This window comes from Rousettus aegyptiacus, unplaced genomic scaffold, assembly GCF_014176215.1.
Source record: "Rousettus aegyptiacus isolate mRouAeg1 unplaced genomic scaffold, mRouAeg1.p scaffold_m13_p_4, whole genome shotgun sequence".
Classification (NCBI taxonomy): Eukaryota; Metazoa; Chordata; class Mammalia; order Chiroptera; family Pteropodidae; genus Rousettus; species Rousettus aegyptiacus.
The window spans coordinates 45068388-45089607 of NW_023416307.1; the positions used below are offsets into that span (position 1 = coordinate 45068388).

At 34.1% G+C, this 21220-nt stretch overlaps 1 protein-coding gene across 5 annotated transcripts in view; it reads left to right on the forward strand.

The window, feature by feature from the left end:
- Nucleotides 1–21220, forward strand: part of TP63 (tumor protein p63) — a 130763-nt gene that overhangs the window by 29855 nt on the left and 79688 nt on the right. Inside the window, exon 1 of one of the 5 annotated variants that reach the window (XM_016136319.2) lies at nucleotides 8934–9125. The exons of 3 other annotated variants lie outside the window; for them this stretch is intronic. In XM_016136319.2, the coding sequence (XP_015991805.2) occupies nucleotides 8934–9125 (192 nt within the window). Of the gene's footprint in view, nucleotides 1–8933; nucleotides 9126–21220 lie in introns of those variants that run through there. One more of the 5 variants, XM_016136320.2, reaches the window with a different exon arrangement.

Consider the following 21220-nt stretch of genomic DNA (forward strand, 5'->3'; position numbering starts at 1 on the left):
GAAGGATACACACAACCCAACAAGGAATACACCTGGAACACTCAGCTCAGGTGATTGGGGAGATTTTGCCACTGAACTCCACAGGACACCTATGACATAAAGCCACTCTACTAAGACTGGGAATGATAACAGCTCTACCTAATACATAGAAACAAACACAGGGAAAGAGACAAAGAAACACATCCCATATAAAAGAACAAACAAAGCTCCAAAGGAAAACTAAAAATAGAGACAAGTAATCTACCAGATGCAGAGTTTAAAACATGGGTTATAAGGATGCTCACTGATCTCAGTGAGAACTTCAAGAGATAAGAAACATAAAAATGAAGATAGAAAATATAAAAAAGAACCAGTCAGAAATGAATAATACAATAATTGAAATGAAGAATATATTAGAGGCAATCAACAGTAGATTAGATAAAGTAGAGAATCAAACCAGTGATTTGGGAGACAAGGTAACAGAAAACAGCCAATTAGAACAACAATAAGAAAAAAGAATCCAAAAAATATGAGGATAGTTTAAGGGGCCTCTGGGACAACATCAAATACCAACATTAGGATCAAAGAAGTACCAGAAGAAGAGAGAGAACATGGAATTAAAAGCCTATTTGAAGAAATAATGATGGAAAACCTACTGAAGGAAATAGACATGCAAGCCTAGGAAGCACGGAGTTCCAGAGGACCACACCAAGACACCTCATAATTAAAATGCCAAAGGTTAAAGACAAAGAGAATCTCAAAAGCAACAAGAGAAAAGGAGTTAGCTACCTACAAGAGAGATCCCATAAAACTATAAATGATGAAAAGCAAGAACCTACAACCAAGATTGTCCTACCCAGCAAAACAATCATTTAGAATCAAAGGACAGATAGCTTCCCAGTCAAAAAATAGGTAGAGGAATTTCTCAACACCAAACCAGTATTACAAAAAATGTTAGAGGACTTCTTTAAGAAGAAGAAAAAATATATCAAAAATATTAATAATAAAGTGGCAATATCTACATATCAATAATTAATTTAAATGTAAATGGATTAAACGCTCCAATCAAAAGATAAAGGGTGACTAAATGGTGCTGATAAGAAAACAAGACCCTTACATATGAAGCCTACAAGGGACTCACTTCAGATCAAAATAAACACACAGACAAAGTAAGGGGATGAAGAAAAATATTTCATGAAAATGAAAATAATAAAAAAAAGTTAATGTGGCAATGCTGATGCCAGACATAATTGAGTTTAAAACAAAGGCAATAACAAGAGACAAAGAAGGACCCAGTTATCCCATTTCTAGGTATCGATCCAAAGAAACCCAAAATACTACTTCAAAGGGACATATGCATCCTTATGTTCATTGCAGCATTGTTTACACTAATCAAGGTATGCAGCAACCTAAATGTCCATCAGTTGATGAATAAAGAAGTCTATATATATATATATATATATGCATGTATATTTATGCATAAATATATACGTATATATGTATATATATACACACACATATATATGTATACGTATATACACATATACGTATACATACATATGTATATGCATACACACATAATCAAATATTACTTAGCCATAAAAAATGATGAAATCTTGCCATATGCAACAATATGGTTGGAACTAGAGGGTAATATGCTGAGTGGAGTAAGTCAGACAGAGAAGAACAGATGCTGTATGATTTCGCCTATGTATGGAATCCAAAGAACAAAATAAATGAACAAACAAAACAGAAACAAACTCAGATACAGAGAATATTTTGATGGTTGCCAGATGAGAGCGCTGATGGAGAGATGTGTGAAAAAGGGGAAAGAATTAAGAAGTATAAATTGGTAATTATAAAACAGTCATGGGGATGTGAAGGATAGCATAGGGAATATAGTCAATAATATTGTGATAACAATTTATGGTGTCAGATGGGTACTAGATTTATTAGGGTGATCACTTCATAAGTTATATGTGTCTAATCAGTATATTGTATACGTGAAACTAGCATATTATTGTATGTCAACTACAACTGAAAAATAAAAAATATTTAGAACATAGGAGCAAATTGAATATCCAGTTAATGGGAAATGGCTAAATTAATTCAATAAGATTATGTGGCAATTTTAAAACAGTGTTTAAAAAATATTTGTAATTACTTGAGTATGCACTCATATTAGCAGGTTAATTTTTTAAAATAGGTATGTGCATTTATTTATACTGATACACACACATATATATAGTCAAAAATGTATCTTTAATATACATGATTATATGTACAGTTTGTAAAACACAATGCTATGTAGAATGTGTATCTCTAAAAGAGACTATACCAAAATTTTAACAGTTATTATCTCTAGCTTCTGGAATAAATGAAGTCATTTTTATGTAATAAGGTAATCATTTTTATGTAATAAATAATCAGAGTTTTTATTTCATTTGTAGAATATTAAAAAGCAAATCAACTTAGAAAATTTATAACAAGTATGTCAGAGGGTTAATATCTTAATAAAGAAAACACTGCTACTCCAATGCAGTAGGAATTAAGGTGAAGGCAAAGAACATTAATAGATCATTTAAAGAATAAATGAAAAAGGCTAATACACATATTGAAATACATGTGATCTCACTAGTAATCGAGAGTTCACATTAAAAGAAGAATATTTTTATAAGTTTGGAAAAGATAATCCTCAATACTGTGGTCCTCATCCTCACACAAATGCAATTTGATGCAGTCCTTTTAGAAAATAACTTGATTCTGTACCTAACAAGTGAGTTAAGCATGTAACAGTTGACTCAGTATTTTTAGTTGCAGGAATACTTAACATGGTAAAGTGCTCATAATACTATGATAACTTAAAAAAATCATGTTGAGTGTAATCCTAATTTTGTTTACAGAATACATATATAAACACAGGAGAAAGACCAGGGAAATTTTTAACAAGAATTTTCTCTCAATGATATGCTTGTAAATGACATTTGTTTCTTATTTTAATTTTTCAGATTTTGTCTACAGTATCAATGTATTTTTGTAATACATTTTTAAAATGTAAAATGAAAGGCAATGTGAGATGATCTTATCTCTGTATATTCGTACACCTATTTACGTGGACTGTTTTTGGAGCACTTCTAAAGTAAGGCAAAATCTAGATCTGGGAAAGTGTTTAAAATACTACTGTCATTAGAATCATACAATGGAGTATCTAGTAAATGAGCTACAGGGCTACTATCGACATGACACTGAAGGGTGGATAAATATTGGTGGGAAGAGATATGAAGATACAATTAACCTATACAGCACAGTGGGGTTTTTTGTGTGTGAATTTGGGGGCCAAAACATACACGTTCCAATCTTGAATTTGCAATTTGGTATTTGTCTATATCTCAGTTTCTTCACCTTCATCTGAAATAAGGATAATAACAATACCTAAATCATAGATTTCTGTGAGAATTAAATGAGATTGATTTATAAAGTGCTTTGAAAACTACCTGACCCATAAGAAATACAAAAAGATATTATAAACTCTGTCCACCATTCTACCTTTTACTCAAAAGTTCTCTCTCTCTCTCTCTCTCTCTTTGTGTGTGTGTTTGTGTATGTGTATAAAATATATATACATAAATAATATATGTACATATAATTATATACAAATAAATAATATATAAAATAATATATATGTCTATATATAATCTTGGCTACAGCTGTAAGATTTACACTAAACTCATCTCCCCTTCTATTCCTATGAGGCTTATTCATTTATTAGTGCCTGGCTAGTGACCTAAAATGGATATGACCTTATATCTTGCTTTGGGATTTAGCCTTAAAGAGAAAATTGACCTAGTGAATTAATTTAGTGGCCTTCAGAGCTTCTACAAATGCTAATTCTTCTCACCTATCTGAAACAGGAGGAGAAAGAAATCACTTACCTTGGGAAAGATTAGAGCTTTGAAAGTTATTCAGGGTGTTCTGTTGATCATCCTTTAACTTTATGGTAGCTAGCATTAAAATTACCCAATTTCGTCCTGCAGCAGCTGGAAAGTCCCAATATTTCTTAGCTGTCACACATGCTCTATTAAATTCAAACCTTTTTTGACTGTTTCATGCTTATAATTTCCTTTTCTTACAAATAGTTATTGAGGTTTTGAAGTACTGTGCTTGGATCGAAAGCATCGTCTTTTCTTCACCTCTATTTTAATTAGGTATTGTGCATTGATCCTATAGGAAAGGTATCTGTGTCATAATAAATACTTTGGGTAAGAAATCTACTGTTCAACTTTCTAGATCTTTCTTATAGAATTAAACTGTCCAAGAGAACTTATATTCATCAAGCTTTTATATATATTTAATGTGACATAATAAACAGAAATGTACTCCAACTTCAAAAGTTCATATCCTAGTAGGGGAGACAGACAATTATATAACTTTTTAGATCGTCAGGTAGTATTTTATTACTTTTTAAATATACATCATATGAGAAGATTGAACTTCAACTGTAGAATTGGAGGGGCATTTGAAGAATCTGAAAATGTTTTATCAGGTAAAGAGAATGAAGGCATTTTAAACTGAGGGACCAGATTAAGTAGAGGGACAGAAACGGTCACCAGGGGCCATGTAGCAAGCAGAATAAAACATAGGGAAGGTGAGGATATCTTGGCACTGGACAGCAAAGGGCCTTGAGCACCTGGGAAATAGTTTTATCCCATTGGCATTGAGGTATCCTGAGGCGTGGCATAATTGGAGTTGTTCTTTAGGAAAGATAAAGTGATGGTGAGGGGACTCCAGAGGGGAGCGGAGAAAGTGAAGACATTGCTGGTTATTCTTTTTTGTACCTCACTTAGGTAGACTTTGGGTTAAAGCATAGAAGGATTGATATGTTTAGAACCAGTTATGTGGTCTTTCTCAGAGCTTCAACTGCTACTATAAAAATAAGTCACCAGTATTGATTTACTTTAATAAATGGCTACCCAATCCTAGCCATATTTACCCAATCTTCTTTGAACTTCTCTTTTCTCTCCATTCAATAGAACTAAGGTCTCCATGAGGGAAACAACTAAACCACTTATGTCCGTTCTGTGGCTTCATGAAACCAAAGTATTTCCCTCCCCTCTACACCTGTTCCCAACCATTGAGTGAAGACATAGATTCAGAAGGACGAAATGCTTTCTTTTTTTTTTTTTTTTACTTTCTAGAGTTTTATAGGTACCATGTTTTTCCCTACACAACCTTACATAGTATGGATTAAGAAATTTAAACAAATATTTTCTATATGCCAAAGATTTATATACTTGCTTAGCTTTCTCACATACAACTATAAAATAGGGCCATTGACATCTGATATTTATAAAGATGGCATGTCAAATCACAGAGAAAAAAATATTAAATAAAATGATGAAGATTAGTTCTCTAGGGGCAAGGAAATCTTCATCTGTTTCTCATTCCAATATAAATTCCAGAGAGTTAAAAGATTTACATGTAAAAAAATTTTTAAAAATCATAATAATGTCAGATGATAATATAGTTGAAGAATTTTATAATGTTGAACTGGGAAAAAAACTTTCGAATTATGTTTGAAAAGTAATAAGTCATAAGAGGAAAGTGAAAATTTGACTGTAAAAAAATTCGAGATTTTTCTACTCCAAAAAGCAAATCACAGAACTAGATACAAGCATGAAAGATCAGACACACATACACGTACACATGCACGGCAGGAAAATATTTGTAGCACTATAATAAGGGGTTAATATCTTTCATATACAAAGAACTCTTATATAAATAACTGTTAAGGAGGATATTCAACAAAACGTTAACAGCAGTATTTCAGGAAAGTATACGTATAGTTATCCCTCATCTTAGACTTCTGCTGCCAGTGGCATCTTTATCCAGGGTGCAGTGCTGACCTCTAATTGTGAGGCCATGAATATTTGAAAACTCTGAGGGAAGTGTCTGAGAATAGAAAGTTATGAACTGAAATAGGATTGTTCCACTTCTGAGGGCTTGGGAAACCCACTTAAAGTCTTTGAGGTTATCTCCTAAATGGGGATAATGATACTTACTTACATAACTAGGTTGTTAGGAAAATTCATACACATTACTAAACCTTGGAGATCCATGGATAAGCATTGTTTTGTGGGAAGTACAGTAAATAACCTCCTACTTAAATAAATGCATGATATTTACATCAGGTATTTACGCTAATTCTGAAATTAAACATTATCAGATGTACTTTAATTAATTAGAACTTTTATGGAAGGAAATGTTTGTGCTAAATTCAAGTTTAAATAGATTATTAGCTATTTTTTGTTGTTGTTGTTGTGAGGATATCTTAAAGCAGAAAAACACAATTCCCCACTCCCAGTACATTGTACTTTATCTTTTATGTCACTTAAGCATTTTAGTATCTTTTTAATGCAACCGTTCCATTTACACAGATGAGCAAATTAAGTTACACACATTCAAGTAAAATAAGAAAAATATGAATAATCCTTTCAATCACCTCTGTGAATTCTGGCTGGACAGAGACTCTTATCTTTGTAATGCTCTTAAGAAACCATTTAGTTCTGCCCCTCATTTCATAAATGAGGAACCTCAATTCGGAGTGGTTAAGTAACCTGCCCCAAGGGCACAGAGCTAGCTAAAGGCAGAGCTGGGAATGGAGCCTGTCTCCCAGTTACTCCTGTAACTCCCAGCCCAGAGTTCTTTTCCCTCAGTAGCCATGGCAGACATAAGATACAAGTCTTAGATTTTTGTCCAGAATCTTGATAGCTTTGTTAAAGAGAGACCACAGTCAGGCTTTATCAGACTGAAGGCCGTGGTGGTAGATAGATAGAATTTTATTCTTTAGTCCATCAAATCCTAATGGGAATCTTTTGACTTTGAGAGAGGTAAAATTTGCTTACATTTTGATACAATATCACCAACAGGCTGTGAACAATAGATTTTGGATTCGAACGGTTACACTACCCCACTTGTGTAAAAAATGAATCTATTAATAACTTTCTGAGTAGTTGTGCTAACTAATGGTGTTTATTCTAGATCATTGATTCCCAAGCCTGACATTCAGAATTGCCTAGTCTGCTGTATAAACTACAGATATAGGGGTCACACTCTTGGAAAGTGTGATCTGGTAGATTTGAGGCCAGATCCAGAAATATGTTTTTAAAAAGCATGCTGGATAATTCTCAGCATCACCCAAGTTTTGAATCACTGGAATAGAGTAGAGCTCTAAGGAAGTGACCATCTGTGTTTCACTATTGACTCTGAAGCTGTCCGTAGGTATATAAATTTAAATACACGGTACAAATAATTATACTACATTTTATAAGTAATTTCTTTTTTGGCCTTGTAGTCAGTGCTCATTTGGTTAATTACAGCTAGTAAGAGGTCATCTTCCCAACGTTTCAGTCAGGAAATGAACATTATGTCTGATATAAATTTGCAACATTACAGAATGTTGTTATATTCTTGGGCACTTAAGATCAAATGATTTTACTGGTGTGTGTGTGTGTGTGTGTGTGTGTGTGTGTGTGTGTGTGTGTGTAAAAAGGAAAAAGAAAAATTCTTACCAGTAACTCAGAAGCTTTAAAATAAATATCATCCAAAGATCACATCTTTTATGTTTACACGTTTTATGGATATGGAAGTAGAAGTAAAGAGGAGACAAATTCAAGGTCATGAATATACTTGCGAAATTACAAAGTTTATAAGTTTATAAATCTTATAAACTAATCTATTCTGGCTTCTAATTTTCTTCTTATCTTCTAATTTTGAGGAAAAAAATCTAAATATTCACTTAAGGTATCTTGGACAATTGTAACTTTCAGGCAGCGCAGAAGGAATTGGTTTCCTGAGTCAGAGGTGGGAAGTGATGTTTAGATATAAATCTAACCGAATTACGTAGAATACTCAGCAGTAATGAGAGTATTTTAGTGACTCACACAATAACCATCAGGGTTCATTTCATCCTCACTAAATCATGGTAACCAAAGCCAGATCCTACATGAATGTTCTTATGTATTTATATAAATGTATATTAAGGTAAAAACTAATTGGTCTCTCATACTTTAATGTTTGGTCTTTCTATTAGTAATTTATTACTTGTTTATAGAAAAAATGTATTATCTTTGAGTATTAACAAAAACTAAATACAATAGTAAAAATAAACATTCAAATAGATAAGCTATTGTATTGATTCCATTTCTCCAGAAATAGTGATAGAAAGAAGCAGTTTTTTTTTTAAGGACTTTAAAAAAAAATGGGCACATTTCCCAGGATTTCTATTTCCTGTACATAATATAGATGTTTGTTTGTTTTCACAAGTTAACGGGACCAATGTTTTAAATTGTTACTGAAACATGCTCTGAAAAATCAAGTGGCTTATGCTGGCCTAGTTTTATATGAAATCACTGACATTACTCTGGGGAGAATAAGTTGAAAACTTTTCAGCTATCAGGCAGTGGATTTTAATTTTTATATTCAGGAAATATACCCATGGCTTTGAGTATTTTCCACTAATTTCTAACCATGCAATCATTTTTGAAACTCCACATCTAGGTTAAAAAAAAAAAATCTTTTTAAATGCTTTCCTTGAAGTTTTGCTTTTCAGTTGTAAAAGTGTAAAAACTTTCTGAAATGCCTTCTGTAAATCCTGGTGGTAGTATGGTTTGTGGTTTGGGGAGATTTTGTTTTGTTTTTAAGAGGGAGTGCACTTTCTTATGAAAGAGACAAGGGAAAGTTTTACCTGTCTGTCTCCTGTTGTTTTTTTTCCCCCTCTTTCTTTCTTTTTCTTTAAAGATTGGTGATAAGGAATTCTAACTACTTAATGAGATGGGAGAGGCCTCACTCCATTGGAGTGGAGGAGTCCAGGTGGAAGTTGATGGATTGGACAGGTAAAGAGGAGAGTCCCGCCCCCTCATGCCTATAGTTGAGTATATATTAAGGAACCTAAAATTATGTACAGAGAGAGAAAGAGAGAGAGGGACTTGAGTTCTGTTATCTTCTTAGTAGATTCCTATTGTAAGGGTCTCAGAGGGGGTGGGGGGGTTGGCAAAATCCTGGAGCCAGAAGAGAGGACAGCGGCATTGATCAATCTTACAGCTAACATGTTGTACCTGGAAAATAATGCCCAGACTCAATTTAGTGAGGTAAGGATTTTAGATTTTAGCTCTACATTTAGAGATGCTTTCTGGTTTTTATTTTGTAAATAAAGTTTACATATTTGTGGTTCTTGATCACCCAATATAATGCTTTTGTAAATTGTATATAGGAATCTCCTTTTCTTGGTTAATGTTTTCTGTGGCGACCGTGAGATTTTTATTCTTTAAGTAGAATATGAAATAAAATAGAAGAAAGGGGAAAAGAAAAATTTCTGGGTGGTGTTATATATTTGGAAAACCTGATATTCAGGAGTTTATAAAATCACTTTTTATAAGAACAAAGTGAGAGAGTAGATTACATTCTGCTAGATACATTGAAATGACTCCTCTGTTGAGTATTCACATACCAATAAGACAAAATGTTGACTGTGTCTTAACTCGGTTAATTTCTCAGTTCTATCTTCAGTCTTCATCCTAAAAGCAAATGAAGCTTTTTTTTCCCCCCAAAATAATCAGGTGAGATTTTTTAAGGCCATCTTCTTTTTGAATTCTATCAGTCCAGAGACTCACCTAAATTCTGAAGGGACTTCAATAATGTCTCTATTGTCTGGTGATTGACTTGGACTTTCACTGTGTAATGACAAAGTTATTTTGATGCGCTATTAAATATTTATACATGCATACATGTAAATATGTATTATAGCAATAGGATTTTATTTAAGGAATTGATGATCGGCCTCTGATCTCTCCTCAACAAGTTTGTCTTGAGGATTTAAATCACTGGGCAAAGCTATAAGAAAAAACTCCTGAAGAGACTGTCAGACTTTGAGGAAGTTTCCTAAGGTTGAGGGAGGTCTAACAACAATATTAGTTTACATTCCTCAGAATAGGGCAGCTGTGTTGACACTAATCACATTGGAGGGGGGGTGAAGTGTGGAGAGAGCGAGTTCAGTGTTTCAGATGAAAATGCTTGCAGGTGAATGCTTGGAAAAATAGACTGGAGGACTCAAATTGAGCTTCTTAAAAATCAAAACAAAGTGCATAGTATTCTGGTGCAGATGGCAAAGGGTACAATCAAGCAAAGGGCAGGAAAGCAGGGCCTGAGCTGTCATACTGACCTTGTACAATTGTCTAGACAACTGAACTATGTAAATATAACAGGGGAAATATCAAGTCATCTAATGAAGGAAAAGGAAGTGACTCCTTTTCTTTAAAACACTCAGCAGGCTTGCTTGTTCTCAGCGGAGAAACTTGAGTTTCTTGTTTTACTTTAATATTGAAAGTTAGCTTAAAATGTTACTAAACAATTGAAAAAATATAAGGCAACTTTTAAGATTATTTTGCTGTTTTTATTTGATCTAATATTGTCTAATTTTAATCATTTAAAGAATGATCAGTAGGTCATGCCGTATCTGACTTTGCATTTGTTCATGAACTATTTCATACACAGTATTTATAAGCAGGCTGGGATTTGACTATGTGTATAATAGGGTAGAAGCAAATATTAGTTTAGAGATATCTATAAGAAAAGTATAAAGTTGACGTCAAGTGGAAAGAGATGATTTTTTTTCTCATGAAAGCAGAAAAACTGCATAAATCCTGTGATTAAAAGATATCTGTAGGCATTATTGCCTTTTATGGAGGCAAAGAGTCATGGTGTATGTGAGAGTATGTTGAAAAGAAAAGCCCTTACATGAGTTTGAGTTTTTAAAAACTTTAGGTGAATATGTAGTCAGGTGCTAAAAAAAGGCAACAGTTCTGTTTTCTGTTGGAGTGCTGCTAATGTATATAGACAATGTCTATGGGGAAAAAACCCAGCTGAATTTCTCTACTAGTCTCTTGCATCTTTTTGTATACTGCCACCGTGAACGTTGTATCTTCTGCCAGTCTTTGTACCATGCGTTATCTCCACGGCTTGATTTCTATTATAGTCTTAAGAATAGCTTTCTTTTCTGTATAGGGTTTGTATTTAGTCCTCTATAAAAATGCAGCTCTACATCTGAGTATATGCCAGGGAGCACATGGCTCCGAGAGTCCTGAAACTTAACACAAAAGCTATAACATTTGGAGACTTACTTTAAGGTAACGTTTATTAGTACTTGTCAATACAGATACAGCAATCTACTATTATCACATAAGAATTGTTAAAAATTGGGCAGATTAAGAATAAAAAGGCACATAACTTCCTAAGAGAGTGAAAACTATTTTAAAACCAAAACCTATTCTCTGACATCAAGAAATTTTTCAAGTTAATTTGCTAGGAGCTTCTTTGGGTTAATAACTCAAAAACAGTATAAGGACACTGTTCCTTCTCTACTTTCCTTTCCACAACTTTTCTATTATCTCCCTGCAAATGGACATGAATTTTGGGAAGCTGTTAATGAACAGGAAAGGATCCAGAAGGGAGGAGAACATGGGGCAGGATGTAACAGGCAGGGCTTAAGGTTCCACCCTTGGGTTACAATGGAGAGGCCTCAAGCAATCACCACTTCAGTGTGCCAGGCTTGAAATGACACAGCCTCTGGGATTGGTCTCAGACTTCAAGAGAGAGACTCAAAAGAAAGGAAATTCTTCACAGATTAAGTTTTAGTTCCACTTTCTTGCCAAAAAACTGGTTTGTGTGTGTGTGTGTTTGTGTGTGTGTGTGTGTGTGTGAGAGAGAGAGAGAGAGAGAGAGAGAGAGAGAGAGAGAGAGAGAGAGAGAGAGAGAGAGAGAGAGAGAAAAGGAGAGAGAGAAGGAGAGACTCTCAAACTCCTTAGAAGGGCATTTTTATTAAAAATTCCCTTTTGGGGTTCTAGATGAAGAAGGAAATGTACTTTCATGAATGGGTTACAGTATTTTACAACTAAACAGGACTTCAAGGCTCATATATGGATATACCTCTCTTTACAAATTGAGGTTAATGATTTTTCTTTCTGTACTTGAGAAAACTATAGGTGTATAAATGAGTCCTGTTTACCTAACCATTTTTTCTTTAATACCAACATGAGATAGAACACACTCTAAAAATGGCTGTTGTGATTCATAGTAGATGCTCAAAAAAAGTTTTCATAACTGTCGTGCAAATCTAGTTGAGAGCAAAAAGAAAAGTGTTAAGGCAGCAGTATAAGCTCTTGGAGTCCAGGTCATTGCCATAATTGTCCTCTGGACCTGTATGGTCAAGGGAAATAGTCTTTCTTGTTCTAATACTATTTCAGAGGGCTGAATCATATTTTTCACATGAGAGTGATTTTTTCTCTCAATAGTTAATACACGTTGTGCTTCTGAGATGTTTAAAATCTTAAGTAAAAAACCACAGGTAAGAAGCAAAGGCTGCAGTTTTGATTTAGGTGTCAGCCACACTGTGTCCCTTATTTCATGTTGCAGTCTTAGATTGTACTTGTTTTACAATTGGTTGCCCTCAAGCCCAGAGGGAACTGGGAGAAAGAGATCTTAGATCACAGATCATACCTTCCTTCACTACTATTGGAAAAATGAGTGGTGGTAATAAATCACTTATCCTTTACCTAGATAAGGAAAAAGCATGTTTGGTTTGTTTTGTTTTTTAGAAGAGCAGTGATCCTCAACGGGGGTGTGGAGAGCACAGTAGGAAGCATGAATGAATGCCTGGGTTAACTATAGCAACCAAAAAAAAAAAAAATAGTGGTGCTCTTTCATCATTCCATATACATTTTCTAAATGCAAAGTTGCTAAAATTTTCTTAGACGATGAGGTATACCAAATTTAGATCCTATGTTTTTCCTATCAAGGGATAGTACATCTGAGGTCACAAGATTTTATGTTTGTCAAGAAGGGATATGGATCAAACCATTAAGAAATATGTTACCATAAATGTACCTAAGCTTTCTCTGAGGTGAGATGATTCCTTTGGGTAGGACTTGAGTTGGTGGGATAGAAGTGGCTGGGTATAAGAATTCTCCTTTCATAGTAATATTACGAAATTAAACTTCTTCCCTTGTTAAATATATTTTTAACTTCTAATTATTTATGTCAATAAGTAAGGAAGAACAAACTCAGATACCCCAAAAAATCCCAGTGAAAAATAACAATTATTTCCATAAATATTTTACTATTTTGAAGATAAAATTTTTCCAAGACCATGGACTCATAGTCTTATTTCAAATGTATGATGAGGAAAAAAAGAATGGTTTACATATCATTATTGTCTAGTGCCAATTTAGTGGACTAAGTTGCCTGTGAAAGGTATCTGATAGGGTAGTATATCTGGTTCTGGAAGAGAATGGATTGAAGTATTTAGGTAAAATAATTGATCTAAAAGTTAACCTATAAATTATATTTCAAATCTTTTCTTAAGAACACATTTTGGAGGCACAAGAAAATAGTGAGTTACAGTTTATTAATCGGCTACATTTTTAAACATTTTATTATTTTCACTTACACTTTTTTAGTTGTGTTGTAATATTTATGAATAGTATTATTGAGGAGGAAAACTTAGGTTAGAAGAAGGACCAACTTACTCTTTTTAAATAAACATTTAATGAGTATCAGTCACATATAAGATGGTATATGGGTCATAAAAAATGAGTAAGAAACAGTTTCTACACCACGAATTTTACGTTTCCTAAGAGGAATGAGTACATACAGTTAGTTGTATTGGAGGACAGTTCTTCAGTATTATATGAGTAGTGTCAGGAAAATAATATAAAGGTCAAAGAAAGACAATACCTTAAAGCAGGAGGATCAAGAAAGTCAACATAAATATGTAGGATGCAGCTGTATTTGGAAGGACAGGTGGAGCTTTCTAAGTCCTAGAAATTTAAGACAGACAAGGATTTCAGGTGAAGAAACAAGGATCAGCAGAAGAGTAGAGGTGGGACAAATGCCGGTATACTCAGAAATGTCAAATAGTTCATATGGAATTGAAAGTGTGAAAGAATTAGGAAATGAAGTTAGAAATGTAAGATAGAGTAGGCTCATGGAGGCCATAATACATTCAATATAGTGGCAATAAGCCATGGAAGGATTTGAGCAGAAGAGTGGTGTAGTGAGATCTGTACTAGAGCTCGATAGATGGCTTTGCTCAAGACTGCCTGGAATATAAAATGCATTTCTCTGTATCACACATTGGCGGCCTGTTTTGCAAGAATATCCAACACCTTACCACCTTTGGAAGGGTAGAAATGGATTATTTCTCAAGTCTCACATGACTTGTGTATTCTCTGCCTGTAGCTTTTTTTTTTTTTTTTAAATGGCGGTGGCCACTTCCAAAGATAATTTGGGAACCATTGGTCTTGGTTTGTCCGTATTGATGTAATTATGTTCTATTCAAATATAACTATTAACAGTACCACTTTCGCTTTCAAAAGTGTTTCAGTTAGAAGACAAAGTTTCATATTTGTATCGTATATGACCGTTTTATAAATAGATCCCACTCTTTATCTCATTTTTCCCCCCAATCTTTCAATCCAAAATCAAAAAGTAGTGTAAATTTGGCTGTAAACTGGATAGAGTGATTTTGTTATCCCAGCCACAAATCATTTCGATTATTTTCCCCACAAAGGGAAGCATTTCCTTACAATTCTACACTTACAGAGCTAATTAAGTATAGTCATGGTGCTAGGCACCATAAGGAATGCTAAAATTACTAAGTTGCAATCACTGACCTCTGAGAATTCTCAATACTAGAGTGCATATAAGGTATTCAAGAATGACTCCAGTACAAAAGGCACCAAAAGGTAAGATACCTTCTCATAAGATATACCAAAATTCTCAAAAACAGTGAAATGGCCTCAAACTGTTCATGACAAAGGTCATATTTCACATAGTTTAAAGATCAGAATTTAGCCCAGGGGGAAGGGAAGAAGGTCATTCTGTGTAAGGGGTAGAAAATAAATTTAAAAATACAAGAACTATACAGGACCAGATAAAAGAGTATGGTATATTGACTTGGAAAGAAAATGTTGATTTGAACACTGATCTGTATTCAATACATATGTCAAAATGGAAAGATTTTGTAGAAAGAGCAACAAAAAATGGTACGGGCTTTTATCTCAGTAGAAGCTAGAATGCGTGCATATTTTGAAAGCACGGGTAGGGTTCAGAATTCAAGTTTGAAAACTTTTTCTGTGTGCTCCAGGGATGATAAGAGGCATTATACTGGGAGGGAAAAGAATTAGCCCAAAGGATTGCTTGGATTGGTGAAGATGAGCATTTCCTGTTCTCATTCCTTAGACTTCTATTGAGACAGATAAGGTGACTAACCCTCATAGGGGTCCAGTAATTACATTTTTTAAAATTAATCAAAGCTGGGAACAAAACCAGACTGATTCTCTGTGTTAATTAGTATCAACTTAATTTGTTAAATAGTCATCTTAGAATCAGAACAAGAAAACTTTGTTCTCTGGTCACTGCTCTAAATGCAAATAGTAATCCTGGAGCTAAATGTGAGACAATATACTAAGTATGATGTTTGTCAAAGAATGAGAATTCCCAGTCTTAACTGGGAAATGATAAAGTAGAAATAAACATGAATGTCTCATTGAAGAAACAAACAATCTCTGAAATGAAACAAATAACACCTCCAACAAAAATCAAAATCTTGGTATTTGAAACTTAAAAATCTTTACCAGAAATTTTTCAAATTTTATTTTGTACAAGGATACACATTTGCTTTTAAGATTTAAACAGAAATATTGAGGGAAGACGTGTTTACCCATATTAATATCCTCTCCTCTCACAATCTCCTTCATTACTTCTATTTCACCCATGAAGAAAATTTAGGCTATTAAAGAGATAATAGTGGGGTAGAAGAGGGTAAGTTTGAATGGGAGGAAACTCAGACACTTGATTTAAAGGTAAAGGGAGTAGGTAGGAGGAGAAATGGGCTCTAGGATAAATGAAGGAATGTCCAAGCTTGTAGCTCATTTCTTCCTCTTTCTTACCAACCAAACCCTCCACGTGCATAAAGTAGATTTAGAAAATTATCCAATGTTAGCACACGACTGTCTTGCTTTTAACTCTATGCAGACATTAGGAGAAACAATGAATTTCCATAAACTACCACCTCGCTATACAACCTCCTTTGCAGAAATAAGGAGTTAAATGAAATGTCTGTAAAGTCTTTTCAGAAAAAGTACTTTATACATCCTCACTTTTGATTTTCTTGTTTGAACTGATATATAGCCCACCTATACTATTCAAAAGGATTCATTTCCATCTCTTGACCCCCAAAATATCTTGGTAGTTCTTCATTTCATGTTTAATAATGACTAACTTTACACAATTTAAGTTTCTTTTCCAAAGACAAACTACAATAGGACTGTCCTATAGATTGAAGCTAAGATGGCTTCCCCGCATAATATTCACTTGTCAACTTAAAATTAAGTAACTGGTGTTTAGATAAAGCACAGGTTGTTTCCAGGAGAGAAAATAACTGGCCAGAATAAAACATTTTTGGAATGTTAGTGGATGAGTGTAGAGTGTAAATTGATATCTCATGCAAAAATGTGATCTAAATTGCATTTTGTCTGTATTTCTTAAATGGCCACACACACACACACACACACACACACACACACACACAATCCTTATAAAAGCTGAAAGAGGAAATTTTGAGTCAAACTGTGGTGTGTTGCCAGAGGCGGAAATTTATGAAACACTCTCACCAGCTCTTCTGGAAACACTACAAAAGAAATAGTTCTACTTTCTTATTGGTGCTAAAGCCACTAATAGGTGCAGTTTAGTATAATACCCCTATGAGAATTACCACCCCCAAAGTGAGCTTGCCTTGGAAAGAACTCTGTACAGGCATTTTCTTTTTCCTTTTAAGCTTGCGCAAAACACCCAAAGGGGCCATTTCCAATCCAGGCAGTGATCTTTCTCAAGTTTATTCTTTCTCAGATCACAGAGACAATGGAGAATATGCCCTGTTTACTCAAATCAGTCTGGATTAGTGTCACTCTATTGATGGAGTTAGAATTAAAAGGAAAACCATTACCCTCTCAAAGGGCAACATCAGATGTTTGGGGAATGGCTTGATTACTTTTAAATAGACCATGTGAGACTCTGTCACCAGACTAAGGTTGAGGACTCCACAAGATACACACAGAGAGAGTAGTAACACTGGGTGAGGCAGAACGTCCTTTATAAGCTATAGGCCTGGGAAATCATTTCAATAGACAGTCTCAAAGATCTTGAAAGGCTGAAATTCAGAATAGTAAGATTTCAGAGAAAAGACTTTTTCTGCCTTCTTTCTGTCCTCCAACACCAAGCCCCAAATATTTATTTCCAGGTCAAATCGTTTCCAGTTTTTAAGCCTCTGCTTGAGGGTTACTTCACCCTTAAACGTTTTTCAGATCCCTCTATTCTGAATAATTCCTCCTTCTTCCTCTGAACTCTTGTGCTTCTCTATTCCTCCCTCATTACTCTCTATGTGGACCTGATGCCTTCTTCCCACCTCTAGACTGAAGACTCCTAGAGCGTAGACAATGTGTGGTATACTTGAAGGGGTATCTTCAGATAACAATATGGCGTGTTGTAAATACAGAAATGGCTCTTTGTAACTGACCTGAACAAAAAGCCAAGCAATCGCACGCATTGTACAAATCCTGTCTTTACCTGTATGTAATGAATCATATGGTTTTCCTTGACATCTTGCAAGGGATTTTTTTGTTTTGTTTTTGTAATGAGCCCAGGTATTTATTTATGTCTATACTTCAAGTGGTAAGAAAGTTTTTAAAAGACAGGGCAGTTTCTTGAGTAACGAATGACTTGTGCTCTAACAGAGGTAAACAGTGTAAAGTGTGTGCTGCTTTCACTGAATTAATTGTCCATGAGGAGAGAGAATGTGTTTGATTTTTTTAAAAAACTGAACAGATTAGATTTTTACCTGGCTTTGCAGTCCATTTTTAAGTGTTTATTTGCTCCCGTACTATTCCCTTGATTCATTTTCTCCCCTGCATGTCTCTTGATCATCACCAGAGATCTGCTTGGTTTGCACTGGGAGAATAGCTTGATGATTTGCAAACACTTTTCTCTTTTATTTTCTATGGTGTTGTTATTAAAGGATGTCTGGGAAATCTTATGTCATTTTGCTCTTAACCCCAGTGTCCCATTTTTTTTTTTCTGTTCAAATAAGACACTAATGAGCTGTTGTAATTATTAAACTGATTGATCGATTGTTACTTTCATAATGGGCTAAACAGAATGAAAAAAATAGATGAGTGAAAAAAAAATAGATGAATGTCTTTTAAAGTAAGCCATGTTTTTTGCATAGTTGAAAATTTCTGTTTTATTTTGCAATTAAAAGTGACAGCTTAAAGGAACAGTCCAGTGTTATATAAGTCAATGTGTCTAATTACAAAGCATAGTAAATAACTGAAAACTTTAATTAACTCAAATATAATGAAAAAATGTAGCAATCGGTGAAGAACTTGACAAGCAAAAGCAAATTAGAACTTATGAAACGGTGTTCCTCATTTGAACATGTATAAAATATAAGACTGAGAAATATACTCCTTGTCTCATACTTTAGTTTTCCATTTGCAAACAAACACTAGTGTTTCAACCTCTGAGTGTGTTGTCAAGTCTGGAAAGTGAAGTCATAAATTCAGACCATTTGCAAGAAATGATTTGTAAGCCTGATAAACTACAATCAGTTCCTCAAAACATACATTCGTAAGCCCTTAATTATGGCATTATTCTAAACTGAATTCTGGCTAACTGGGCAGAAAATCATGGACATTAAAGAGGGAGGGACCAACTTGGTGGTCTATCTACGAAAAAGTAATGTTTTACTCAAAGCTTTTTTCTGGGTAGTTTCTTTCCTAAGCAACCTACATTTGGCTGTAGGCGCCATGGATAGGAAACGAATAATTATATGACCATAAAGATTTGAATTCTTATTGCTGACCTAGATACATTAGAAACAAAATCTAGACCATCAGAGAAAAAACACTGCCTTGGCACAAAAATGTGTATGTGTTTGCTTCAAGGAAGTAGAAGCTCATTAATAAACTTCCCAGCTAGGTGTGAGCTACCAAGTATTACTCATTGCCTTGTGAGTGACAGGACTGGCTATTCTGCTACTAGTTCCCATAAAAGCTAAAGCTAAAAGCACAATTCCCACCTACAAAAAACAATGCAAAATACAAAGTAAAGGTCACAGAGATTATTTGTAGATGCACTATAGCATTCACCTGGCAGTCATACATATAGAGATAAATCCAATTTGGAGACAGACTTAATTCAGCATAAAAATCGATATTTAGTTATGTTAGAATGAATACAAGAGATACTTTCTGAAAGAGATCTTTATTTTGAAAGATTTTTGCATTTGTTCTCTCAATAACTATTTATTGAGCACCTACTGTGTCTCAGACTCTGTTCCAGATATGAGACTCAGCACTAAGCATGCTAGATATAATAGCTGATGAATTTATGGTCTGGCAGAGAAATCCAACATTAAAAATTAATATAAATAATTAATTTCAATTATAATTATATGATGCAAAGAGAAAGGGTGCTATGACAGTGTGCAACAAAGGAGAGTATCTATGTGGGCAAAGAAGACTTCTGAAAGATGTCATTGAAACTAAAAGCTGCAAGATGAGTGAGGCAACAGACTACATCTGCAAAAGTCTTGAGGAATAAAGGAGTTTTTCACTCAAAAACCTACGGGAATGCCTAGTTGGTCTTTCCTTAGGGAGCGAAAGGGAGAGTTTCATATACTGCAGCATAGGCCATTTTAAAGACTGGGGACTTTATTTTAAGAGAGTTGGAACTCACTCAGGGTATTCGAGCTTGACAGTGACATGATCACATTTGTAATTAATTTCAGGTGGTAGCCCAAGGAGCTCAGGAATGGTTGAAGTTTTACGTCTTATTTTTAATGAAGGGAAAACAATTCTTTAGATATAAAAGAGGTATGCTTGCATTGAGCATAACTTTTATATAAAAATTCCAGGCAGAAATTTGAGTGACTCCAATTGACATGCAATCAGAATGAGGATACTTAAGAAAGTGGGTTCTCCAACCAGATTTACTGGTTTCACATTTGGGCTTTGCCACTTACTACCTTGAGCAAGTTACTTCATCCTGTAGAGCTTCGATTTCCTTATCTATAAAATATATATAAAATATGGGGTAATAATGCCACCTTGCTCAGAAGGAGAAAGTACATGCAAACACTTTAACATGAAGTGAGGAACATAATAAGGACCCAGAAAGAGTACTTATCTATTTATTTATTTTTATATGTCCTTATATCTAAAATTATATATATGTGTACACACACACACACACACACATATGTACTCTCCCTTCCAGTTCTCCAGAAAGAGTATTTATAATAGTAATGGTAGTAATAGCTCATATTCTTTTCATAGAGAGGATTCAATGTGGATGTTAACTATGTTTCAGATTTTTAAAAATCTTGTAAACAACTAAAATTATTATTACTTTATTGAAATTTAGATGTCTTAAGTTTCAGATCCCGGTGAGCTAAACTATCCCCTGTAGTAAAATGTCCACCACATTTAATCGCCCCATCGTTTTAAGTCATAATTTCTCTTATAGACTGGACAGATACATTATTGAAATTCTTTTTAAATATTTTAGACTCACTTTAAAAATCAACAAAGCATTATTGAGTTTCTAAAGTCACCTAGTATATGCTTTCCATACAAATGGCCTAACTTCACTGAAAATTTCCATCATATATATACTTCCTTCTCTTAACATTGTTATGTCCGCTAAATAAATCTATTAAAACAGTGATTGTTATGGATAGAAAATACCCTCAAACATATTTTTGTTCTAACTTTAATAAATAACTCTTGGTTCATTTTATAGAAACTAAAACTGTATATTTTTCCTAATATCTGGATCAAGAATTACTGAATATTGAAATTATATCTTTATGCTTTCTGCTAAGCTCAGTGCTTCCTTGGTATGTAATGGTATATTTCTTTCATAACGCAGATGCTCATGATTATAATTTTGTTCATTTGTCATTATTACCAGAAGGGAGTACTCACTGAAATCATAGAATTTAAAGTTTACTTTTCCTTAATTGAGCTCTGCACCATGTAATTTAGCTACATTCAGACAGAGTTTTAACTTCAACACAGTTCACACTTCCTGGCTTTACAAATTCTGTCTAATATTTGTTGACATTGTTTTC